At 52.6% G+C, this 26,727-nt stretch overlaps 1 protein-coding gene across 1 annotated transcript in view; it reads left to right on the forward strand.

Moving 5' to 3' along the window:
• The window catches only part of RBM19 (RNA binding motif protein 19), a 63,352-nt gene extending 37,530 nt beyond the window's left edge, over positions 1 to 25,822 (forward strand). Inside the window, 4 exon segments of the mRNA XM_050318659.1 lie at positions 3,119 to 3,224; positions 9,681 to 9,801; positions 16,159 to 16,272; positions 25,417 to 25,822. Coding sequence (XP_050174616.1) covers positions 3,119 to 3,224; positions 9,681 to 9,801; positions 16,159 to 16,250 — 319 coding nt within the window. The 3' untranslated portion in view covers positions 16,251 to 16,272; positions 25,417 to 25,822.
• Positions 25,823 to 26,727: the final 905 nt, after the last annotated feature.

Consider the following 26,727-nt stretch of genomic DNA (forward strand, 5'->3'; position numbering starts at 1 on the left):
GAGGTTAGGATCTTCTGCAAAGTTAAACCAGGCTGCCTGTAAACAAGACAATGTCTCAAGATGGAAAGGGCTTTGCTCCCATGACCACCAGATCCATCAGCCCTGGTGCAGGGGCTCAGGAGCACTGGGAGTGCTGGTGAGTACAAATCCAGAAAGCACTCAGGTTTCACTCTCCCACTGACTCCAGGAGGTTCCCTGTAAACCATGGTGCTTGGGGTGAGGAGCCTGGCATGGTGCTGTGCTCCACACCAGCAGCAGGGTTTGGTGCCAGCACTTTCTGGTCTCTGTTTGGTTTGACAGGAAAGACACATCAGCTCCCAGAGGAATCCCCACCCAGGGGCTGTGTGGGTTTTCTCCCTCTGTCTGTGCCCCTTGGAGCTCTGTGCTGGAAAGGGAAGGAGCTGGCAGTGACACCAGGGCTGAGCTGCTGTGATCCCCCTGCCTCCCCAGCCATCCCAACCCCTGAGAGGACGTGTTTTCAAGCAGCTCAGTGGGGTCTTATGGAAGAGCTGCCTTCTTCCCTCCTGTTTCACTGTGCTCTGGCTTTATTTGGATGATGTGCTCCATCCCTTTTCCTTCTGCCATCCCCACTCCTGTGCCTTTGAGTGTGGCGTGATCCACGCACAGCCATCCCGGAGCTGGAAGGCTGCGGCACGGATGCAGCTGGAGTGGGAACAAACACGTCAGCACCTGGCTTTCCCTGAGCACTGCGGGGGGTAATTGGGTTCCCTCTGCCTCTCTCCCCCCAAAACCAGAGGAAATAATTGGAAAAGAGAGGTGTGAGTCTCTGCCTGGCACCAGAGAGGAGAACATTAAAGGCCGGAGCTCTCCACTTCATTCGCAGCTCCCGGGATGGTAATTGCTGTGTTGTGGTTTCTAATTAGCGCCGCAGTGGGGGGGACAACGTTCTGCTCCACAACCCCAGTGGGGTCAGCCCTGTCTCCACTGTGCCCCTCAGCTTTCCTCACCCCCCCCCCTTTGCCTGTTCCCCAGATCCATCTCTCTGTGCTGGGTACCACTGTCCTTCCCCTGAGCTGTCTGCCCCAGGAGATGCTCGTGGCCAGCCCAGCTCTGGATCAGATCCCCACCACCTCCACATCTCCCAGCGTGGGTGGCTTGGACCAGGGAGGAAGGAAGAGCCAACTTCTCCCACCTCTGCCCAGGCTGATGTGGGTTAGCACAGCTTCCCTGGGACCCTCAGCCTTGGGGTCTTGCTCCTGTGGGCACCTCCTTGCCCACCCTGTGTGTTGGGTGTCAAAGGGTCATGCGGTGTTTTAGCACACAGAGTGAGTGTTGTCTGAGGCTTCCCTTTGACCAAGCACTGTGTTCATGTTCCTTTCATGAACACTCTGATCCCTTCAGGCAATGCCCATGATGTTTTCCACATCAGAAATAGGTCGGAGCAAGAGCTTCCCTGCTCGTGCCTCCCATCCTTCCCAGCTAGATGGTCACCTCTTGGACCACAAGCTCTCTCCTTGCATCATCCTTAACCCAACTGCAGCATTTGAGATGCTCCAGGGCTGCCCCAAGCAAGAGGAGCCACATCTGCGACCTTGGGGGTCCCTGTCACCCCCCACCCCCTTGCAGGAGGACCCTCCTGCTGCTGGAAACCCCAGGGTGCTCCTGGTGCTCCCAGAGCAGAGCATCCCCACCAGCCGAGGCTGCTCCCTCGCCTGTGCCGGGGTTTGTTTGTTTGTTTGCGCAGCTCCAGCTCGGAGGGAGCAGGAGGGAGAGAGGGAGGGAAAGCACCGAGCAGGAGACGTGCAGATTCATTTCTAGGCTTCATAATGGTACATTTACACACCACGTTGCCTAAGGAAATTGGGTGGATGAATGCCTGGTCATGCTGCCAGTGCACCAGGTTAACTCCCAGGATTTAGCTTATATCATTTCACGAGAGCGTTTATGGCCTTTACTGTGTTTATTCCCAGGTGCTCTTTGGCACTGCTGTATCCCAGGCTCCTTTTGTGTATGCACGCCTGTGTGTAGATTTTCAAATAAAATAACACATCTCTTCAGACCTGGGCCACATTAAATATTTATTGCCTGTAGTTTGTGCATATGTGTTTGATAAATGGGTGTATGGGGAGGGGAGGAGAAGGGGAAGCGGGAGCTCGACGGCAGAGAAAGCATTGGCTTTGTCCTGGAATTTCTCCAGGGGATGGCACTGGAGAGGAGTGTCCAGCAAGCACTGCCTTTGGGGCTGTTGACAGGCTTTTTGGGCAAGGTGGGATGCCTGGTGGGATGGCTGAGTGCTCAAGACACAAGTTCTTCTCTGGGGACTGGAATGTTGGGACAAGGTTCCTGCTGAGCACAGGTGCTGCCAGCTCTACCCCACAACAGGAACTCCTTTATCTCCCCATTCCTGGCTTTCCATTGACACTCAGAATGACTGAAGTGCTGTTGGATCTGGAGGTTGTTGTGCAGGACTTGGGTCTGCTGGATTTGCCTGTTTCCTTTTGTATATTCAGCAAGCTTAAATAAAACCAGTTTATTCCAGCCCAGGGACTGGATGGGAGAGGCTGGTACCTGAGTGAAGTGTTAGAACAAGGATATCCAATCTTAAAACTGATGCCCAGCATCCATGGAGCAGAGGGATTAAACCTTTGTCTCCCCAGACACTTCTGGGGATAGAGGAGTTACTCTGGAAAGAGATTAAGCCCATGTGGGGCTGTTCTCTGTCTCATGCCCGTATCCTATGCACTCCAGCCCTTCTCCAGAAGTGCAAATAAATCTGTTTTGGTGGGAATTTGGAGCAGCCCTATCTCCTGGTAACCTGGAGATGCTCTTTGCCCACCCTGAACAGGGCACGGCATGCAGGCTGGATCTCCTGAAGTGAGGAGAAGCATAGTAGTTATATAAAAGAAGATTTTTGGTTTTTTAAGGTTTGTGACCAGTAAGGATGATCCTTGAAATCCAGGCTGAGTTTTTAGCTGTTAGTAGGTGCTTTGGACATGGGGTTTACAGGGAAGCAGAGTGGCTGCAGGACACCTGGACCCAGACTCACCCGAGCCCACAGCAACGTGAGTCTGCAACCAGCACTGGTGAGGTTTGTGATAAAATGATGGTTCTTCCCTTGATCTCACACTGTCTTTTTCTTTCCCTCTCTGATTCACAGCACTTTTGGAGAGCTGAAGACTGTCCGGCTGCCCAAGAAAATGGCAGGATCGGGATCCCACCGAGGCTTCGGGTTTGTGGATTTCGTCACCAAGCAGGATGCCAAGGTGAGCTCCACCTTCCCAGACAGGTCCTGGAACAGGTGAGGAAGGGAGTTTGGAGGCTCTGTCCTGCTGAGGCTTATCCCAGATTTGGAACAGGCTGTTACCATTCCCAGCAAAGCTACACTGAGGCTGAAACCGCCACATGGGCAACCACTGGAGGTTGTGTGACAGAAACCCCATTCTAGGCCATGGTGGGGATAAGTTTGGTGCAGCTGATAAAATGGATAAAAATTCTTGTAATATAGAAGGACAGGAGCTTATTTTTCAGGTTTGTCAGCAGCAAGGTGAGAAAGGATAGTTTTAACCCGACATCAACACATCAGAAAATCTCTGTACATGTCCCATCTTCACCACTACCTTGGTTTTAGGGGAGTTTTGGATTTTGTGGCTGTTACTGATGTGTAAACTGCTTGAGGCTTGTGTTCATCGATTCCTCTGTGTGTTTTGAGACCCCTTTCATGAGCAGCCTTATCCTGGTGCTTTCATAGTGAGTGTACCAGAAGATCAGGAGTTGTGAATTGGTCTAGTTCATTTATTTTTTTAAAGCTTTCCTGTGTGTTTACGTTCCATACTTGCAGCAGGAACAAGGGGATTGTAACCTGTCTGATAATATCCTGCTCTTACCCTTTGCTAGAGGTTGCAGAGCAAGCTGGCTCAGGCATGAGCTCTGGTGCACTGGGCAGAAGAGGGTCCCTGTTCCTGCTGTGAGCTGCTCTGTGGGCGCTCCCAGCACTGGAGCAGGGCGGATTTAGTCCTGCTGCTGGTTCCTGGTGATTTGAGCAATATCTGGAAGAGCGTGGCTGTAGGCACAAACCATGGAATGTTATTGCTGAAGGGAAGGGACCACGTGGCTCCACTGACTCCCCAAGACTCCAGATTTTCAAGACTGTGAGCAGAGATGAAGGAGAGAGGAGGGGTGAGCCAGCATAGCCTGTGTTTATGTTTTTAGACAGGATTCATTGATCCAGGATCACAAGGGACTATTAGATCATCCATTCCAGTCTGACCTCCCATATAACACAGTACATGGAGTTTCTTTGTTAGTCCTGTATTGATCCTCATTCAAACTTCCCTCTGCTCAGCTTTCATCCTTGAGGACCCGCTGGCTGGGCAGCCTGGGGTGCAGCGAGCCCCCCAGGAGCCTGGTTCCTCTCCCTGCACCACGAGCTGTGCCCATGGCTCTGCTCAAAATTCACCTCTGCCTCACTCCACAGTTGTTCAGGCTTTATTTCTGGGTTTTGAAGTCATCTTTTCCTAAGGAAACTTAAGGCAGTTGATGGAAAGATGCACAGAGGGACCTGGCTGGTTCTTTATTGCTGCTGTGTTTGGGGGGTGTGAGGCAGTGCCCAGTTTTCTGCTGGCACAGGCTCAGTGTTTGCCTCCCCTTTTGATCCCTTTTCATCCCAGTGGCTGATTCCAGCTGCACTGGAGAACTAGGAATCTGAGTAGTAGGAAATCCATCTGTGGCTGGTGAGGGGAGTGAGCCAGGCAGGACTCTGGATCAGGGCACCGCTCCCAAAGCTGTGGGATTTCAGTGCGCAGGGAACAAGGTGCCCTGTGGAAGAGCTCTCAGTGGGGTTTTCTTCTTTTCCAGCAAAGCAGCTCTTCTTTCTTCTTCTTCATATTTTTTTTCCACCCTCATCTCTTTGAGGGATTTAATTGTCTCACAAGTGGCGCATCAAGTACACTCCATTGGCCGTCTGGAAAAGGATGCACGGTGTATTGATGAATAGGATCCTGAATATTGTAAACACGGTCATAATTGGCTTAGAGTTTATTGCTTAGTGAAATGAGAGAGGAGGGGAGTGGGCCTGGAGACCTCTGAGCTGAATAGCTGTGACTGCCAGTGACGTTTTTTGCTCAGAGTGGTAATCTGGAAATCGCTTATAAGCATCTTATAAAACACGATGGGTTTGTAATAGAATAGTTGGGCTGCCTTTGTTGGGCATTTAAAGCCTGTGACCTCCCGTGCTTGTCTTTTTCTCTCAACAACCGCGGCTGCTTGGAACTGTGGGAGCGCACACGGAGATTTTCCAAAGCCAGGATAGAGATGAGGGGCTCCCCATCTGAACCTCCTGATGCTGTGCCTGCAGATCTTGTCCCATCAGGCTTCGTTTTGTCTTCTCAGCCTCCCCTGATGCTCTGCCACCTGCTCGAGGGGAGCCAGCCCTGCCAAAAGGTGTTGTCCCCGGAGGGGTGAACATCAGGCTGTGGGTCGCCTTGGCAGGCAGGGAGGTGACATTCAGGCAGGCATGACATTCAGGCTGCTGGTGGCAGCACCTTCTCCCCATCACCTGCTCATCCTTCAGAGCCCCAGTCTCACTCCTGGCTTTCCCACGGTGGCGTCTGTGGCCGGGGCTGTCTCTGGGGGCGTTTGACGGCTCCCAGGGTGATGGATGGACCTCGACTGGGAGTGTTACACCACCATCAGATGAAATTAGCAGCCCTCTCTCTCCTGTGTCGCGAACATTTAACAGATCACGGCACGCACACGTGCGACGCCCGGGAACGGGGAGGAACCCACGGCAGAGACAGCAGTGGGAGGGACAGAGTGATATTCACAAAGAGGCTGATCCAGCCTTTGTTTTTAAACCTCCAGTGCCAGCTGGCCACTAGCTGGGAGTGCATGGAAGTTAGGGATGAGCAGGGGAACTTTGATCCACTGGCAATAACAAAATAACTCCCTTTAAGGAAGCACTAACCATTCGTGTTTCGTGATGTTCCCTGTGCAGAATTGTTGTGGAATTGTTTTTATTTTTGAACTATTAACTGGAAGCCGAGTTTCCACTTTTCTCCCCTGTTGATATAAAAATACATCTGGTCTCCAAATAGAAATTGCCCATTTGGGAAAGACAGCCGACGCTTTAAAAATGCACACACACGGAAGGAAAAATCCTTGTGTGCAGCTGGCATTGCAGAGAGCATCCTCAGTTGGGACTGGTCCTTGCAAGGAAGGGATATTTATCAATCTCCTAATGTTGTTGACCCTTTGTCCCTCTAATGATTCCAGCCCGAAGGCTCTTCGGCTTGAGTATTTAATAGGGCAAGGGGGAATCTATAGGCAGAGCAGCCCTGTCCTCCAAAGTAGTACAGCAGTTAGGGATGGAGCTGTCACACTTGGAGGTGACAGATGCCATGGTCCAGTCTCTGATCTCTGCCTCTCCATCGCCCTGGCACAGCAGGCTCTGCTCCAGAGCTCTGTCTGTCTCGTCCCAACAGCCTGGGCTTCATCTGGGTTTATTGTTCACCCTTTCATTTTGAAATTTCCTTTCTCAATCTCACAGACATTGTTAAGCTGCTGTACCAGCCTTTCTCTGTCCATTTTTCCCTGCTCTGTCCACGTCTCCATCCACTTCCTGGGCTCTAACCCTGCCCAAGCCGTACCCGGAGGTGGCAAGAAAATCTTGCCGTGCTGAGCCGGAACATTAAGCTCGAACCAAACTCTGCAAAATCATATTCAAAAAAATGTTCAGAAATTAAATTCTTAAGCCTGCTCACATCCTATTTTCCAAGGGGAGAAGTGCATAGGTTTTTCATGCAACCCCTAAAGCATTTGGAAAGCAAAAGGGGCCTGTGAGGAGGTTTGACAAGGGACCTACAGCCTTCGGTGTGGTCTGGCAGTGGGGTGTGCTGCCAAATGCACCTTTAACAAAATCCTTTTCTGGCATTTAAAAAGGAGCCTTGTTTGGCAAAGGCTTCCCTTTTCTTAAAGGTGTAAGAGGATGTGAGGCTGTGGGAATTGAAGGTCTTCTCTGGTGGGTCTCTCTCTTGAGTGGGCACCACACCTCTCTTTATCCCCTCTTGGGACACCGTTACACAACCCTCTGGCTGTTCGGTGCTTGGGTCCTAAAAAGAAGTGTCCTGGGAAGGGAGATGCTCAGGTGGAGCAGCTGCACCCCAAAAATAGCTCCTGCCTCCAGCCCCACTTTCTGTGAAAGCCAGCCTGCTTGTCCTCATTTCATATTTCTCACCTAATTAAAATATATTTTTTCCCTACCTGTCTTTTCATTTGGAACAGCAGCAGTGGCAAATTTCTTCCTCTCTCTGGAAGCTTTCCAGCAGTGTGGATGTATGGGAATGGCATTTCTCCCCTTCATCTCTTTGTCTTTTAAATCATCGGTGATTTCTCTTTTTTTGTCCCCCTGAAAAAGTCTTAATTCCTCTCAGAGCAGTGAAGAGCTACGTTTCATTTTTTTAGCTCTTTTCCAGAGAAGTGACATTCGTGTGTTTGTCACCTGAGATGTGCAGCTTCTCTTCTGCAGCCCCAGCTCCGGGAGCTTGTCTGGAAGACGGGTCACAGGGAGCAGAGCTCCCAGCACAGGCTGGAGCTTTCCTTCATCCTGGGTGCAAACCAGCTCATTTTGGGAATCTGTTTGGCCGGGAAGGGCCAATGTCACCAGGCTGCTGGCAGATGCGTCTCTCCCAGTGGGTTTCTTTTCATGCAACACAACTTGATGGCAGCATCTGCCTTCCCTCTTGCTCCATGACCTTTCCCAGTGCTGCCAGCAGAACTAGAGGATGGCTCATCCCAGACTGGGCTGAGCAGCTGTGTGTGCCTGGTGAGGCGTGGAAGCAATCCTGCAAGGAGGAGGAGGAGGAGGTGACAGAGAAGTGGCTCAGAGGACGAGAGACCACCAAGCACCGCATGTTACACCCCGTTCCTCACGGTCTGCCCTCCTCCATGACCTGCTGCAGAGCCCTGTCATCCAACCTTCCTCTTCCCTGTGCTGTGGGAAGTGAGGAATTAAAAAGTATAAATTGACAAATGAAACCCGGCGATCAGAGCTGCAGTTGTCTGCCAGGCTTTGGAAAAAGCTTGTTCTGCCAACGTAAACAGCCATCACAACTCCCTCCTGCCGCCTCCCCCCCGAGTGTTTATTTAAGCCAACACATTGCTCTGCTAATTGGAAGATAGGCCTTTAAAACACAGCAGCAGCAAATAAAAACAGCTGTAGCGTGCAGCCCTTCCAAGAGGAATGTGAATCCCAAAAAGGGGCCACCCTCCGGGGTCACTCTGGGGAGCTGGTGACAGTTGGACAGTGGGAATGTCAGCCATGCTATGGAGCTGGTGGTGCTGCTGCTCCTCATCTCTCTTTTTTGTAGCAAATGAGAAAGGGATTCAGAAGAAGGGGGAAATGCAGGTTACTGAGTGCTGGTCACTGGAAGTGGGGAGGTTTTTGAGTTTCATAACCCAGTGGCCCGAAGAGGGTCCTGCCTGCTGAGGAGCAGTTGTGGGCAGCAAAGCATCTTGCAGGAGAAGCCCCTCTGCCCAGACATGTGGCATTTGGGGACAACCACAGTGGTTCAAAGTTGCCATTTAGCAAATGGCTCACAGGAGAGGTCTGGGTTTCTCCAGAACAGCTTTGGAGCTGTTTTGAGGGCCTCCAGAGGAGAGGACAGGTCCCTGTTGGACTGCAGGATGTGTTTCTGTGGTCCTATTTGTTCCAAGGATATGAGTTTGCAGAGCTCATAACCTGAACTAATCCCAGCCTTAGCTGGGGCTCTTAAAAGAGCATTTGGGGCATTTCTCTCCCCCTGTGCCCAGTCATGTGTTACAGTACTGTGGAGTACTTTGTGCCTGGGATGAAAATACATGACCAACATGTTTGTGTATTTGCATTATGGGCCCAACTCTGCTCAGTCCTGAATTTCCTTGAAAGTCTGGGGGAAATAAGGACAAAGCCAAACTTCCCTGGATCAAGTTGCTGTTTTCTGAGTGTCTCTGCTGGTTGCCTTCAGGTATAAAAAGCCATCTGAGCTGGCCAGCAGACTTGTATTCCACATCACCAAGAGCTGCATAAATGTTATTAAGCAAGATCTAACAGTGAGGAAACCTCAGGATTTCTATAACATAGCAAACCACCATAGGCAGAAAGAGGAGAGGACTTCTCCAATGGCTCCTGCTCTGCCATATTTGCTGCCACTGTGGCCAATATCACAAGATGGTTGGTGAGAGGAAGGCAGCTTTCGAACATGTTGCCCCTAAGCAGAAAGGAACCTTTCTGCTCACACCTGAGCCATGCTTTCCTGTGTGCCAGCAGAGGACAGGGTGGCAGAGTCATGAGGTTACCCATGAGAGTCCTGGTTTTCTCTTAACCCCACTAGTGCTACCCCAAGGCTCGACAGCCTTTCCAGGCTGCAGCTTTCCTGGCTCAGGTGTGGTCCCATCCCTGAGCTGCTCCCTGTGCTGGATTTCAGCCTGTTCCCATGAGCAGCAGCCTGAGGGAATGGCAGTGGGTATTTGCTCTGCTGCAAGTACATAGAAGATAAACGATCCAGTCAAAGCCACTGATGGAGATGAATCCCACCCCGTCAGAGCAAAGCACTCAGAGTAGGATGTTCTCTGGTGGCCTTTTAGCTTCAGGGCAGAGAGAGGGACATCTTTTGCTTTTCCTCATGTGAATCTGTTCTTATTTTCCCTCTTAATTTTCTTTTTTTTTTTTAATCTTGCTTCTGCAGAAAGCCTTCTACGCCCTGTGCCACAGCACACATTTGTACGGCCGGAGGCTGGTCCTGGAGTGGGCAGACACGGAGGAGACGCTGGAGGCCCTGAGACGGAAGACAGCAGACCATTTCCACGGTAACACACACAGCATCCTTCTGGCCTGTCACTGCAGCCTGGCTGGCACCATCCCATCTGGCACACGCTGCTGGTCCTCGCCAGCCCTTTCCCTACTGCTGCCGGCTTGTGGGAGCTGGCAGGTAGATGCTGGAGCCTGAGGATGCAGGGGGAAGCAGGAGGCAGCCAGGCCAGGGCTTTGTCTGACAGCTCTGTGCGTGTGAGCCAGTTAACTCTCTGCCTGCTGGCACTGCCGAGGCACCTCAATGCCACCTGCCACCACGGTGCCTTTGCTCCATCCCCTGGCACCCCAGGGCACTCCAGAGCTGGGGGTACGCAGCACACAGATTAAAAAGGACCAATAATTTGGCCATGGGTTGAGACGCAGAGAGGGCTGTTTGGATCAGGTTGAGAATGACAGCCCTGCGGATGACAGCACTGCAGGCTCCTATTGACAGCCATCGACAGGCACAAATGCATTGCTTGGCAAATATTTATGTAGGAAGGGCTCCCCTGGGCTGGAGGGCTAAGCTGGAGATCAATGTGCCTCCTCCTGCATCCACTCCCAGCCTCTCCTCTCCCTCACCACATGCCCATGGCCCGGGGGTTTGGCAGGAGGAGTTGTGGGGCTGCACATCACATCATCCCTGGTGATGGAAGAGCAGCATGCCTCGGTTATTTAGTGATCCTGACTCCAGCAGGGTCTGGCCACGTGTTCCTGAAATAGTGTGTGCAGGGCTGGTTATTCCAGGCCAGGGAAGCTGCAGGTTGGTGCTGGAAGGGCTGAGGGTGGGTAAAACCAGAAAGGTGTGGAGCAAAGTGCTGGGATCCAGAGGCTGTTCTCCCACGTGGTGCCAAAGAGAAAACTGAGGCAGCAGGGAGGGTGGAAACAGCTGGGGGTTGGATGTGCCCACCCAGAACCCAGGGCTGGAGGTGGGACACATCGTGCTTAGTCACAGTAACATGAATCTCCACCTGAGTGGAGAAGGGAGCAGATGTGGTATTTCATGCACCCAGTTTTGTCTTCAGCATCTCCTTCCCTCCTTTCTACTTTGCTCAGTCCAGGGGGAAATAAATAGTCTTGGATTTGGGGTTGTTGCAGACTCACAGCAGATGCTGGCTGCTGCCTCTGAGCTCTGCCATGTCCCCCAGGTTTCTGTCTGCCTTTACTCCAGCCTTCTTGTCTGGGCTCTCCCTCACCGAGCTGGAGACTCGGGGAGAGCAGCAGGAAGAGCATTTTCACATCCCAAGGGGAATGCAGCCTCGCAGCTGAAGTGGCCCCAGGGGCTCGACTGAAAAGCAGGAGCCAGGTTATCACTCCCCATCTTTAGGGATGGGGAATGGGATGGAAGCAGCAGCCACTGCTATGCTCCAGTCTCCAGGGGAGAGCAATAACATCCAATGAGTCCAGCCCTGGCTGATGCACAGGCGCGTCCTCCGCTGCAAAACTGCCGGCAGCTAATCCTGCGGCAGAGCGGGACCTGCCGGGAGCGCATCTCCATAACAAAGCCAGGCTGGGGCACTGAGGCGGGCACTGACCGGTGCCTGGGACCAGGTCTCGGCCTCTCCACACCGCCCTGGCAGGCTGGAGGGTCACGGCTGGGATTTTATTTCCTTGGGAAGTGCCTTCTCCTGATTTCAAGGCGGGTTTCTGGCAGCGATTCCCAGTGGCTCTGAGGTGGGGGAGGGAGCTGCACCCTGACCCTCTTGCTGTGAGGGTGCAGAGTGTGATAGTGATAAAGAGGGAAGAACAGCAGCCACCACCCTGCTTGCAGCCCCCAGGGCGATGCTCCTTCACCTTTCCTCCCCGGTGTAGCAGGAGGCTGGTTTTCCCACAGGGAGCAAACACAGCAGTGCTACCCTGCCTTGCATCCTCCCTGCCCCTGCAGCCACCACTCAGCTGGGCTGAGACCACACATCTCATTGCACTGGTGATAAAAGAGCAGGTGCTGTCAACCAGAAACTAAACTCACTTCTTCCTGCTCATACCCATTTCCCCCACTCTCCTCTCCCCAGGAGCACCTCAGACATGCCTGTACTGCTCATGGATGTCCCCCTGAGGTTTTCCCTCCCACCTCAGTGTGGGTGACTTGTGAGGGTCTTTTCAGAGCTTTGCAGGCTGCAGTGGCCAGGCCCATCTGGTCCCTTATCTCCAGGTAGGAAGGGACTGAGCTGGTAATGGGAAAGAAAAGATAATTTAGAGTCTTCAAGGTTCAGGAAGCAGTCAAGACTGAAGTGCCTTGTGTCCTCAGCTGCTCTTTGTCCCCAAAAGCCACCACTGCTGCTGTCTTCAAGTTGCTCCCCAAGCCAAGCCCAACCAGCAGTGCCTGGGAAGCAGGATGTGGAGGCAGATGCCATATAAAGGCACAGTGTGGTAGGCCTTATCCCACTGTCCATCTCAGCTTATTCCTTGCTTCCTGCCCTAAACTTCTGTGCAGGGTTGAGCATTGCTAGCCCATGGGGGAGCCTTTGTCATTTTTCCTTTCTCTGAAAGCCACCTTGATCTTACAGGTGTCCTGAGTAGCAGCAGCCAAAACCTTTCATCCAGCAGCTCCAGTGTCATCCCCATCATCTTTGTCTTAGTAAAGAAACACTCTGGAGTATTTCCAAGTCCAGACCTGGGCTGTGAGACACATGTCCTACCACTGACTGCTCTCCACTACAATTATGCACCTAATTTCTAGACATCATTTACAGAGATTTGGCTTCCAGTTCCAGGTCTCTGCTGTTATTTGTTAAGTTAAAGAGAGGTCTGGTCTCCCAAATCTTTTTTCCGTGCAGACGTTTGCCGTGGCAATCAGGCCACTTCTGAGCCATCTTTTCAATAGGTCTAATAGATGCAATAAAATGGAATAGGCTTCCTTCCCATTTTGTGTAGTTTTCAGGTCATTCTTTATGGCTTGTTCTGAGGCTTTGTAATGTTCCACGAGAAAGTGAGGACCCCAGATGTGGTCACTGACTACCAGAGGTGGTTTCAGTAATGCTGTCAGGAATGAAGCCACAGCTCTGATGCTTGGGACTGCAGCACTGTGCTCCACACTGGCTCTCCTGCCTCCCTGAGCACAGTCTGTAAGAGCTTTAAGGCTTTTTGTTCATTTCTGAGAGTACCTTCTTTTCCTTCTGAGGCAGGAGCACCTTGTATTAGAAGACAAAAAGCCACTTCGAGTTTTAATTGCACCCCACTCGTAATTTAGGGGGACCCACTGCCTCAAGGTATGTGGAGAGCCTGAGAGCTGGGACAGGAGAGGATTTGGTGCTGCTGTGGATAAACTTATCTAATCTAACTTGTTAAGGAGAAGCCAGGGAAAGGTAGACCAACAGTTGTCCTTAGGGTTTCTAATCCAGCTCATAACCTGGAGCAGGGTTGTGGCAAGTCCTACATCAGGGCAGTGAGGGATGACAAACTCTGCCACCCACAGCGTCTTGGCTCCTGAGTGGGAAACAAGTAAAACAAGGATCACTGATGTCCTTGAAACCATCACCAAAACAGTGACAAAGGGATCCCACTGCCCTACAGCTGAACTGCCAGCCCTGGGGTGAGAGGCAGATCTGGATCCATGCCCTGCACAGGGAGCAGCATTCTGGGGTCGCATCCAGAGCCCCGGTGCTGACCTGCAACATCTCCTGCACCCACATAACCACAGCCCACCAAAGGTCTGTGGACAGCTCAAACCCCCTTTTCTCCCCTGCTTGCCCAGGTTGCCGGTGCAGCTCCACCCTGGCAAGCCTTGCTGGGGGCAGGTTTGCGAGGGAGGCAGCGCTCCCGCTCTCCCGGGAGCCCGCAGTCCGTGCAGGGAAGGCACTTGCTCCCAATCCAGCTAAATTACTATTGACTTGTGTTCTCTGCGCTTCACAAACATCACACTCAGCCGGCTCCAGCGGGGCCGCCGGTATCCTGCCAGGGCTAACTTGGGAAGCCAGCTGTGCTGGGCCGTTTTTTCCTGCTCTTTCCCATCGATCAAAGAATTAAATTGACAGATGGGGAATTTTGCGCGAGACGCGAGAAAGGGGAAGGAATGACTTGTGGGGGATTTATTTTTTTTTTTTATAGGAAGGACGGGGTGGAAGGAGGGGAGGGCGAGTGAGGGAGCTGCGTGAGGAGGGGGTTGCAGTTGTGAGTGTTTCCAGCAAGGGCCCTGCTCGCAGCAGAGGCTGTGGGTGGGTGTAAAGCAGTGGAGCCCCAGTGCGGCTCAGCCCTGTTACTTACAGTTGTTTGCTGGAAGTTGGGGGTTTGCAAGGGAAGGCATGTTCCACTCTGGACCTGATCCTCCCTGGCAGGGTGGGAAAAGTCTTCCCTCTCCCCATCACCTTTGAGGTTGCTCCTCCTTTGGCCGCAGCCCCTCAGGCTGCTCCTTTTCCTTCACCTCCCAGCCATTTGGCCTCCCTTTTTTCTCCTTTCTTCTTCTCTATTTTTTTTTTTCTTTTAGATTTTTTTTTTTTTTTAAGAGAGCATCTGTAACTAATGCAAACACATGCCGTAGCCAGAGAGTAAAACCCTGCAGGATTAGCGTGGCATCCGCAACCCTGCCACGTTCTAATCCCGTGGTAATCCCCCTCTCGGCCCACCCCCGCCGGCTTTGGCTATTGTTTAAAGGAAGCAAATGGGATCGTTAGCGGGCAAACCTTAACCAGCTTGGAGCAGCAGAACGGAAGTTGAACCAATTCGCTTCCCCACCCTCCTGGGTTTTTATTTTCCCGTTTTCCTCCGCTTTACACCATGGGAGAATGTTCCCAGTGCTCCCCATGGCCAAGCTGGTGAATCTGGAGGATGCAGTGGGGAGCATTTCCCCTGCCAGCCCCTGCCGTGGCAGGTGCTGTGGGTCCAGCACTCTGTTTAGGGATGCTCCCTTTGCATCCAGCATCCCACATCCTCCTCCACGCAGCCCCCATCATTGCTTCCATGCAGGCTTTCTGCAGGGGGCACATCGGGGTCTGGTGGAGAAGGGGTGGCAGGTGCAGGACACACTTCTCTGCAATGGATTTGGGAGCTGAGGCCATGGTTTGATGCTGTTCCCAAGCATGAGGGCAGAGTAAAGGCAAGGGAGAACTGCTGAGCTGGCACCTCTCTCCAGGGGGGGTTATCCCTTGTGCCTTTGGGTGATTGAACTGAGAAGAGCTGCTGGAGGGTCTTGGGGGTGGCACCTTGTGGTCCCTCTTGGCTCCCCTGAGCTCAGCGGGGTGGGTGCTGGGAGGGGAGCGGGGTCCACCAGCACCCCTGTCCCTGCAGCCCCCGGGGGGAAGGGAGGCAGATTCTGGCTCTCTGTCAAAGAATTAATTGAAAAATAAAATCATTAGATGGGAACTCCAGAAATGCAAAATTGTTGGGAGTTGGGGGGAGGCGGAGTGGGGGGGGGAATGTGAGCTTTTGTCAGGTTAATTTCTTCTGTATTGATGTTTTGTGACATTTACTTGTTGTTTATCTCCCGCAGCAGCTGTAATACTAAAAGAAAATGCACAGCTTGTTCCATTTATTTATTTTACACCTTTTCTTTAGTCCTATGGTATGTTTGTTTGTTTGAGAAACCCAGTGAGGCTTTTGATGTCTGAAAGCAGGGTTTAAACAGCTGTTCTCCATGTGCTGCTCGCAAGCGGGAGCCGCTGGCTGGGGAGCGAGCGGGGGGAGAGGGGGCTGTGCCGTGGCTCCTGCCAGGAGGGCATTTCTTGCCCACCAGAGAGGGGGGGGTGTTGGCCTCAGAACAGGGACCAAATGGTTTTGTCACCCTGATGTGAGGTTGGGACGCTCACTCAGGTGCTGGCAGCCCCCGGGGGATTCTTGCCCTCCCTTGCTGGCTGTAGCATCGGTGGGGAGGGATGCATGGTGCTGCACCCCACGGGAGCTTGGGGAGCCAGGGGGTCACAGGACAGTGCTGTGGGTGTGGGGCAGGAGGAGCAAAGCAGGGACATCCCTGCCCCAGCTGTCTGGGCAGAGCCAGGTGAGGGATGTGGACTGGGCTGTAGGAATTGCATGGTCTCAGCGAGGATGTTGGTGGGTCTGTGTTGGTTGGTGGTGTCTGGGTCAGTCTTGCAACCACTTTTCCACAGGAGATGGGTGAGCTGGGGTGAACGGGAAGGGTTGGCATCAGCAGTGAGCCTGTTGGGGTGCTGGGGCTGTTTGCTTTCAGCAAAGCCTGTGAACTAAAGCACAGGTAAAAGGTACAGAGTCACAGCTCCAGCCATGGTGCCCTGCCAGGACCTGGTTGGGGAGGAGGACTACATGACAGTTGAGGAGCTTTACCTGGAAGGGGCATGAGGGGACTGGAGGTATCCTGCTACCTCCAGCCCCCTCATCCCTTCCCAGGTAAGTGAGCTGTGTGTGAGTCCAGGTTGTAATTTTTGCTTTTCTTCTTGCCCCCTTTGCTGCCACCCGGGCCTGGACAGAACCCTCAAAGAAGAAAAAACGATCAGAGATTTTGAATGAAATCCTGGAGCAGCTGGAAGAGGAGGAGAGCAACAGAGATGAGGACATGTAACAGCTGCCTGGTGTCTGGTGAGGTGGGTACCAGGGCAGTGGGGCTGTGGTGGGCACAGCTGGCCCTGAAGGTCAGAATGGCTTGGGCTGCCACAGGGTTGTCAGTGCCAAGCGGAGGAGAAGGTGGAACTGCAGAGGCTCAGCAGTCTCCAAGCAGGGGTCTCACCCTCTGCCCCTGCCCCCTGTCACCCCACAAGCTCACGGCTGTGGTCTCAGGGGGTACAGCCCGGATTTGGGCTGGGTTTAGCCTCCATGTAGAAGTGAGTGCACACACTGCATGTGTCCCTGTGTGCTCCCCTGTGTGTTTGCTTCCCTACGAGGGAAGGCAGCAGAAATGCTGCTGCAGCAGAAATCGCTGTCAAGGCACGAATTGGCCCTCACTGTGGCTGGGGGAGAACAGATGGGCTGCCAAGAAATAAAAATGCCTGTTTGGAAACCAACCTGCAGCTGCCACCTTGAAACAGATAGTTTGGCAAAGGCCTTTTTCCTGCTATCACCCAGGGCCTTCATGGTTCGCTCCTTCCAAGGGCACCATGCTCCCCAAGGTGTGGTTCATGCTGTCTCGAGTCCTGGCTGGCATCACTCTTCCTTGGCATCTTTCTTGGACATCTTGAGGCTGGAGAGTGTGGGGTGGCAGAATTTGGCAGGAGGCAGCCAGAAGTAGATGGTTCCCTATGGACAAACACTTTGCAGTCCTGCCAGCCCCCCTCCTCCTTTTGAGACCACCAGGCACACCCTGGGTGGGTTCAAGAGAGCTGAGACAGGCTCATGGATCTGCTTTGCCTGTGTTTTTGGCCACGGTGGAGACCTTGGATTGCTGGTAGGAAACCTATTCACCAATCACAGTGTCTGGAGAACACCAGAAGGGCTCCTAGGTCCCTTTGACCTGCACTCTGCCCCTCTTTTTCCATCCACTGATGGACTGGCTGCCCACCTCCACTGTGGGGAAACCCCACCCTGGGCTGAGAAACTCATGCAGGGCCAAGAGAGAGAAGTGCATGACATTGGTGCTGTACCCACAAGGAAGTGGCTTGGGGCACTGGGCTGACAAATCCCTCATGCTGGACACAAAGTTCCCTGTGGTGCCACCTCCAGCAGCGCTGTGTTTGCTCAACACCACCGAGGGAATGATTTCACCACATCCAACTCCCATTTTTCCAGCCCCCAGAAATGACTCCTGTTCCTAAATCTCATCTAAGCGGCCCAGGGGTCTCCTGGTTTGCAGGGTGCTGTCAGGCCTGTGTGCTGCACATATCCTGGGTGGTGCTGAGTGGGAGCAGGGCCTGTTCTCTGTGTATCCACCCCGGGAAGCTGCCCTGCGCTCGCAGGTGTTTGTGTGTGTGAGATGCACATCAGAGTGTGTGTGTGTGTGTGTGTGTGTGAGGTGCACATCACTCTGTGTGTGTGTGTGATGGACATTAGAGTGTGTGTGTGTGTGTGATGCACATTACTGCCAGAGAGGCTGTTTTCCTCTCGGCAGTCTCTGCCTGTTGCTGCGAGGTGGTGCCCAGTACACCGAGCAGTGGGATGCTCATAACCTTACTTATTACCAGACTTTTGTTCAGCTCACACCACCGCTGGCTGCCTGAACCACAGGCGCATCTGGGCCTGGAGCCAACCAATAACCCAGTTAATCCAGGTGCCTGCCCAGGCTGCTGCTGGCACTGGGCACGAGCACAGCACCGGGACCCTCCTGAGGAAAGGGAAGGTGCTTACGTGACCACAGGAATAATCCAGGTTGGGTTAAACAAGTGCCTGCTTCGTGCAGTGCCTCTGCAGGCAGTGCTGGGTCTTCCACATAATGTTTGTCCCCTCAGAGCAGCTCTGATTTAAGGATCCCTCCAGGTGTACCTGCTGTTAACACCTTCTGCAGCCCGAGGATGGAGCTGGGGAGGGATTGAGGAGGGGAGGGATGGAGCAGCGCAGGAGGGGCAGGGCACGTGGTGTTGCTCAGAGCCCAGGCAAGCCCTGTGCTTACAGATGGGTCCTGTCCCAGTTCTTCTGGGACACAGATGTGACCTTCCTGTTTTCTCTCCCAAAACCCATCCTCCCACGGGGCCTGGGGCTTGGTATTGGTGGGCTTGAGGGTCCCTGGCTCTTCCTGCAGTCCCGGGAGGAGGCTGAGCACTCCTGCTCAGTGACCAGAGCTCTGACACCCTGCGCTGGTCCCCTGAGCTGTGCTGCAGCTCCAGAGCCCTGCTACTGCCACTGAGAGGCTTCCCAGACCCCAACACCAGACATTCCTGCTGTTGGGGCCAGGAGGTGCTGGCTCAGGGGACAGACCTCCCTTTGGGATCCCTACAGAGCTGCGGTGTAAAGCCCTCATCCCTTATGGCAGCTCCAGTGCATCCACCCTGCCCTTTGCAGATGTGTAAACTGAGGCACAGGTGTAGAAGCAGGGCTGCCAAAGGAGGTGTCAGTGTGTCACCTGCAGTGGTGACGTGGTTTTTCCCCCCTTTTTTTTGCTTAGCATTGGTGAGTGACATTCCCATCCCCGCTCCCTCTGCGTCTCCCCACTGCCTTTGCCTGCTGACCATCGCTGGTCCCAGCAGCTCGGCACTGGGTGATCACTGCAGGGAAATTTTACCCTTAGCTAAATTAAATTTACATTTGGCAGGGATGTTTTAACATCCTGGGTGTGAAGGACCAACCAGCAGCCGACAGCCAGCACAGGGGACAGAGGAGCCGGGCAGGGTCCCTTCCAGGCACGTGTATCACCCAGCACATGATTTAAGCGAAGCTTTGCAGTGTTGCAGGTTGGGGTTGGATTTTCCTGGGGTTTTTTTTCCTGGTTTGGTGTGGGGGTTTTTGGGGGGGTTTTCTTTTTTTTTCTTTTTTTTTTTCCTCTTTCCCTTCATTGTCTTTTGTGGCGGGGCAGGTTTCTTGCTGAGTGTCTCTGAGGTCTGCAGCGGCGACGAAAAGGATTAGCGCAAGCAGAGCATGTAGGCTTTAGAGAACAGAGCAGAGTTTGGTTTCAACATCTAATTCAATTTGTTCTGCCGAGATTGAAATATGAAATGGTTGCCAGTCAAACGTTCAAAGGGGGAGGAGGGAGGAAAGAAGAGAGGGAGCCTTCTCAAATTTAAATTTTAATGAAAATTAATTTAACCCTTTGATATGTTTTAAAACATGTTATTTCCCGGTCTGGAAACAGGCTGGAAAACATTCATGAGGGTTTCTTGTTTTTTTTTTCTCCGTACCTTCAAACGTAATGAAGATTTTCTTTTTCCCTTAATGATACTTATCTTGTTGAGCAGTTTGACATTGGTTAATTTTTCAGGCAATTTGGTATCAAGGAAATCTGTTTGATGTGAGCGGGGGGGCTGTGTATGTGTATACAGATATATATGTGCCTGGACATTAATTATGAAAGTGCTGATCACAGCTCTGGAGAACTGTTCTGAGTTAATTCCTGCTCCACCAGCAAAGGCTCCACTTCTTTGTTACATGTTGAGAATCCCACACATTGCACCCCTAAAATTACAGTGGGTTTAACGGGAATTTTCTGAAAACGAACATATACCTGCTAATTACCCTGAATTAAAATGATTGCCTAAATAGGTCTGCAGGAAATTCATCACTCCCCACTGCCTGGGGTTTTTTTTCCTCTGATCTGAAACAATCCTAATGATAAAATAATGCAAACTCTCTTAACTGTCCACGTAGTTAAAGCTGGGAAACAGCCTCCCACTGGTCCTTAACCTCAGTGGTGCTTCTCCAGCTGAACACCATCACAAGGCACTTGTTTTGTTTGGGAGGGATAATAGTTTCTTTTAGCAACAACTATTATTCAGAAAGGTTGTATCTATAACAAATGATTGCACATTAATTGTTGTAATGAGGCTGTGGGGAGCTATAGCCCTGATCCCCTCACTTTCCTGGCTCTTGGCACCCCAGGGTCGGTGTCACCGTGTGCGCCGGTCACCCCTCGGCTGCCCTGTGCTCCCTGGGGAGAGCTGGGCACCTGGGGGCAGGGTGCTCACCAGGTGTCCTTTTTGGGATGGGTGTGTTTACCCAGGCTGTGCTGATGGCAGAGGGGATGAGCAGCTCCAAGCCCGTCATCACCCACTGCTCTGCAGACAAGAGCTGGGGTACAGCCACCGTAGATGAGCTCAGGGAGTCTGTCTCAGCACATGCTCTCCCCATTGGAGAGCTGAAACCAGTAGTTTATACTCAGTCCTGTCTTCTGGGATGCTGGGATACAATGCAGGGTCCCCATGGGGTCTGCAGATCCCAGGTTGGAGCTGGTGGGCTTCTGGCAGGTTGTGACATCTTCATCCAGGGTGAGACCCCAGCAAGCTGGACAACAGCAGGAGCTGTGACATCTGTGGCTGTTCCCCAGGCACTCTCCATATCCCCCTCCCCAGGGCCAGCTCTGGAATTGGATTAGGATATTATTCAAATGCAACCTTTTTAGTGAATGAGAGGGTTAACTGGTTTTAATGTAGAACCAGCACTCCTTCATTGCTGCCTGTTGCCAGAGGCCTGTGTGGGCTGTTATCTACTTACAGGGACAGCAGGCAAGGCAGAGAGGATATCCAAGAGGCCTGGCTTTGCTGGGCACTGCCAGCCCCTCTGCTTGCAGGGCTGAGGCATCGTGGCTCTGCTGAGCCAGGCTGTGGCACATTCCCCTCTTTGATTGCTCAAAGTGACTCACTGCCTCTGGAAAGCTCCCGACCACAATCTGTGTTGTTTTTCTCCCTGTTCCATGGGAGGAGGGGGCAGAAGAGTCAGAGCAGGCAGGGAGCATCCTGCTCTGTGAGCTCTGGTGGTTTCTTTTCATCACCATTGCACTGCTCCTACCTACAAATCACAAATTTCAGCTCTTCCCATTCCCCTAGTCCCATCTTGCCTTTGCAAAGTCTTCCTCCTGGGTGTCCCCACTGAGTGGGGCTCTGGGAAGTGGTGAAGGGCTAAGCAAGGCTTTCTCCTTGCAGAAAACACTAGAGATGCCATTCACCAGCCCTTTGCCAGGGCTGCACAGGCTTGCATCTCCCTGTGTCATGCCTGCTGTTTTCCAGCCAGGATCTGTGGAATCTTGAGCATTTTCTCTGCCTGTTTGTCAACAGCCATCCCCTTCTCCCCAGCAACTTTACCAGCTTTGCTTGCCTGCTCACAGAGGCAGTGAGGGTGGTGCCTGTGCATGTTTGCAGTTGTCTTGAGCAAGATGTGGCAGGAAACACACAGGAAGGGTTTAGGCTTGGAAAAAAGCAGTGCTTTGGTGGCTAGTCCTTTGAGAGGGAAGAAGCAGTGTGTTCAGGGGAGACTTCGCTCTCCACAGCTACCTGACAGGAGGTTGTGGTAAGGTGGGTTCTCTTCTCCCAGGCAACTAAGTGATAGGACAAAAAGAAATGGCTTCAGAAGCTGTGCCAAGGGAGGTTCAGGTTGCACATCAGGAGGAATTTGGTGGTCAGGCATTGGAAGCAGCTGCTCAGGAAGGTGGTGGAGTCCCAATCCCCAGAGGTGTTCAAGGAATGACTGGATGAAGCACTCCATTCTCTGGGCTGCTTGACAAGGTGGTGTTTGGTCAAAGGTTGAAGTCAATGATCTTGGAGGTCTTTTCCAACCTCAGTGATTCTGTGATTCTGTGAAGGCAGGTTGCTGCTGTTCGGTGGAGCAAAGCTCTCCCACAGACACCTCCCCTCGCTGCCTCAGTTTCCCCATTTGCAAAGGCAGTTGACTGAGGTGCTGGAGGGAGATTTGGGGAGCACGAGCTTCCCCTGAGTACTGTACCACGTCTGGACCTTACCCTGGGTCACACCATGACCAGTATTCGACACCACCACCTTCAGCTTCCACCTTCAGCTTCCACCACCACCTTCCTCACCAGGAAACACAGCAGGAGAATGAGGAGGCAGGGTGCAGTTCTCCTTTCTCCAGAGCACGGCTCCGTGTGACTGAGACATGCTGCCTCCTGTTTTCCCTAAATATATGCATTGGAGAGGGAGAGAAATCGCATGGCCGGGCTTGAGATTTCAGACTTCGCCATTCATGAATAATAATCAGGCTCAGTAATTCACAGTAAATAGGTATCCAAATTGGCTAATAAGGGAGGCTTTCACCCCAAACTGGAGCTAGGAAGAGAGGCAGAGAGAACAGGAGCAGACGTTGGCTGAGGCGCTGTGTGCACGGTGTGACCTGAATCGGTGAGATGCGGGAAGTGCCAGCGCAGCAGTGGGGAGAAGGACCCTGGAGAAGGGGTGGTATCCCACCTCCCCTGCTGTGGGGCAGCTGTGGCCTGGCTCAGGCCCGCAGGAGCCGGATCCCTATGGTCCACAGTCCATAATTAGTGCTGTGTAATTAGGCTTGGCTCTCTCTCCCAGCCCCAGGACCGCACTGGGCTGCTGGGCATGAGTGTGGACAGGGAGGGTATGAAGACAGTGTCACCACATCCCCACGTGTGACATGCCCAGCTCAGGGCTTAGCAAAGCTACTGGGACAAGGGGAATGAGAGTAGGACAGTAGTAGGGAGGTCTGTAGCATGAGTCAGGAGGGGTGATCTGGGGGCAAAAAAGGTTTTCTTCGTGTTCACGCAATTAAAATTTGGGTCTTGCTTTGCTGGTGGTTAATTTTCTCCTGTGAGAGCAAACGAGGCAGCGATGGAAGCTGCATTCAGGTGCAGTGAGGTGGTCTGTGGGTCTTCATCTGCTGGCAACAGGCTCTGACAGGGAAGAGACGCTACCCCACAGACACTCCCTGCTACAGGGAACAGCTCTCCAATGCCCAGCATCAGACACAGCAGCAGTGATGGGCACTTGGGAAGTCACAGAGTCCTTCCCTGCTGCTTCCCAATAAATATTCCTCTAGCAGCATCTTAAGGTAATGTTAGATCAAGTGAAGATGAAAAACATGGAAAAGCCTCTCTGCAGACCTTGGTCCGTGGTTCAGGCTATTTAAATAGGTTGGGTAAAAGCTGGAGGGGCAGCTGCTGAGTAGCTGGAGGAAGGCTGCCCCTCTGAGGGCTGGCTGCTGCCAGGCGGTGCTTTGCAGCTGCTAAATGACTTTTTAAATTGAGGAGGAACCTACAGCCACGTTTACAGTCCCCTCAGCTCCCTTATGTAGGGCAGCACAATGGCTGGAGAGCACCACTTGGCTCTGTTACCACCTAGCACAGTCCTGCTGTCCTACAGCAAGGAATGGCTGTGGATTCCAATAAACCACAGCAGCTCTGGCCAAAGGCGATTTCCCTCCTGCCCTTCTGCTCTCCTTCCCCACCTCTCCCTTCCCTGTGCCACTGGATTGAGGACACTCACAAAATCTAGCACTCTGGGAGGCCTGGAGCAAACAAACCTTTAGGGTTTTTTTCCCATGACTTGGCTTATTTAAGTGTGTTGGAAAGTGGGTTTGGGTGTGCAGTGTTTTTCCTTGGGGTGTGACAGATGCTGTTGATGCCCCAGCAGATGCAGCACCTTAGAGCTGATGGCTGGAGCCTCCCTGTCCCTTGCCTACAGCTCAAATCATCCCTCATGGCCCAAAACCAGAGGTGGGATTTAGCAGGTGTAATGAGGACAGCTTTATAAGCCACGAGAGATGGAGAGGAATGTGTGCCTCTGTCTCTCCCACATTCAGTGACCTAAAATCTTCTTTGGAGAGAAGTGTAACCTGTGTTTGCAGTCATCCTGCTGGTGCTGGTGAGGCTGGAGAGGTGCTCGGGTGATGCCCTCAGTCCATCCGAAGGTTTTCTACTTCATCAGCTTAGAAATCAGAGCGCAAAAGGCAGAAATCTCTTCCCAAGAGTTCTCGGTCTGGACAGCCATTCCCTGCCTTTTCAGAGTCCACCCTGTCCCAAAAGCCTGGCAGCAAAGCCCAGGCTTAACTTCAGGCTCATCCCTCCTGCTGAACCTTGAGCCCCAACCAGAGCCTTCATGCCTGGCAGGGCCAGGGATCTCTCCTGATGTTTTGGGTAAAGCTTTAATTTTGCATTTTGTGGTCTGGTTTCTAAGCTGATGAAGTAGAAACCCTTTTAATTTCTTTTCTCCCCCAGATTCCAGGTGGGTGTGGGGGACAAGCTGCCACCATGGGCTCAGCCCAAAGTGGGACCCCCCTCCAGCTGCTCCCCCAGCCCAGGGCTGGGAGCATCCTGCTGGGGTCTAAATTAACCCCGGTTATTTCAGCAGAGCCAAGACAGGCAGAGACAACCCATGTGGGGCTGCTGGTGGCTCTAGAGGCTCCATGACACTCGATGGGGAGGTAGAAACAGGCAGATTGCAGACAGGAGCTGTTTTAATTTCATCTTTAGATGAATTCAGCCCAGTGTGTCAGCCTGGGCTGAGCAAGCCCTGGGAAACAGGAGGATGGACTGTCCCAGGAGCAATTTTAACCACGTGTCAGACAAACTGATACAGGGCTGCAGAGGCATCACACCGAGGGGGATGTCACAGCTCATTCTACCCCCCCAGCAGGATAAACAGGACAGGCACATCACCCCAGGCAGCTGCAAACCGGAGCAGGAGCTCCTTCCACCAACAATTTGGGCTGAAAAATTAAAACTAAGAAGTTTCTTTTTTTTTTAATTGTAAAACTAAAAAACCAAGTCACCCCACTCTTGTGCTTCAGCTGGGGGTCTGGAGCCCCGTGTGGCAGTGGGAGGGGGCGGCGGGGGCCACGGCAGGCAGGAGCCTTGGACTTCGTTAGGATTCAGCCCTTAGATCTCTCCTTTCTCTCTGATGGCTGAGTGTGATTGACACTTACAAATTACCCAGCCAAAAGTGTCGAGTCTTTGACCCCTGAGTAACATCTTTGGCAAGCCTGAGATTTGCCAGCATTTTGTCATCTAATTACTACAAATCCCTTGAAAATTCACTGGCTGGTGAATTTTTAATGCGGGACAATTTCAATGTGATGCATCGCCCAGATGGGCACGCGCGCGCCTGCTCCTTCCCTCTCCCCCCGCCGCCACTTCTCCTTCCCTTTCTTCTCCTCCTTCTCTCCTTGCTTTGCTCCACTTCCTCCCCCCATCCCCTTTCTTACCTCCCTCCTGCCTCTATGCATTCATGGGAAGTGCCCTGGTGTCTCATCCCCTCCTGGGCTCTCCTGTCCCGCTGGATGTGCCCGGGATGGAGCCGGGCACTTGGCGTCCCCCCAGCCTGGCTCGAGTTCCCCTCACTGTCTCGCCAGCAGTGACAGGGAGATGCTACATGGAATTAATTCTTTTTCCATCTTCTCAGGTTTCTGGCTGATGGATGGAGCAGGAGAAGCCTCCATGAGGACTCAGCAGCCAGCACACTTGTTGCCGGTGCCGTCCACTCGCCCTGTGAGCCCGAGGGCTGATTTATGCCGTGTGTCCAGCTCTCGGTATTCCCAGCTTTTTAAACAGACCTTAAATTCAGAGCGGGAGGAAAAATCCTTATCTGCCAGCAGCTCCTGCCTGAGCATCACTTCTTAAATCCAGGCAGGGACGTGATTCCCTTCATCCCAGAAGCCGCCCAACCTGGTGGAAGAGGAACTTGGGGCATGGACAGTTCCCTGCTGACCCCGGGGACTCCGGAACGTGCTTTTAATGTCTGAACGAAATGACAATTTCTGTACATTAAAAACCACACGTGTATTTTAAGTTTTCCACATTGAATCGCATCTGGGGTTTGTTTGGGTTTGTTTGTTTAATGCATCTTTGCCACAGCCAGGTAGTTCTGTTGGGCTGATGGGGAGATAAGCGTGTTTTAGGAGGGAGGCCTGGGGTTTGCTGCGCTGGGCTTTGTGCCTGTGTCATTTCTGTCCCTGCTCACAGGCAGTCGCCTCCCGTCTCTCCCTTCCCAGCTTTCAAAGGGAAAGAGGCTTTGCTTTTCAACCAGGGTACCGCTTTACATATGTAGGCAGCTGATAAAGTATTTTCACTTCGCCCCTTTCCCCTCTGGGAATCGCTGTCTTACGGCAAAACTGTTTTGTCTGACAAGGGCTGCAACAGATTACACGTGTTGGCTGCAAACATGGGGCCTTTTTTCCCCCCCTTTTTTTTTCTTTATGAGAACCACATGCCTTTAAAAAAAAAAAAATCTCTATCTCTGCACTGCCACAAGGAGCCTTTTTTTTTGCCTCAAGTCCCCAGGAGTGGCCCCGTGTTCGGATCTGCCTGTGGCATCAGACCTCCCAGGTGATGCACCTGCCCAGGTTGTTTTTCTCACATGAGGTTAATTTGAGCCTGAATCCATGAAAATGCCACTGATTCTGTCAGGGCTGAGCACATCGGCTGGTCTGGCTTTGGGTTTGAGGTGGGATATTTTGAGACCCCTCGGCATCCGCACCCACAGCACCCATGGAGATCAGCAGGACTCAGAGGAGCTGAGGACAAAGCTCTAAGTTTCACACTGACAATCACAGCAGTGATCCATCACACCTGTGATGGATTCAGTGGCTCAGGGTCATCCCCTTTCCAACCCAAACATGGGCTACAGATTTCTCCCATCTTTAACTGGGAGCCAGGTGGGAAAGGTTTGGGCTCTGCTTTTCAAATTGGCTGCCTAGGCACTGAAAACCTTAAA

Source organism: Myiozetetes cayanensis, unplaced genomic scaffold (assembly GCF_022539395.1).
Source record: "Myiozetetes cayanensis isolate MyiCay16 unplaced genomic scaffold, myiCay2020 scf21, whole genome shotgun sequence".
NCBI lineage: Eukaryota > Metazoa > Chordata > Aves > Passeriformes > Tyrannidae > Myiozetetes > Myiozetetes cayanensis.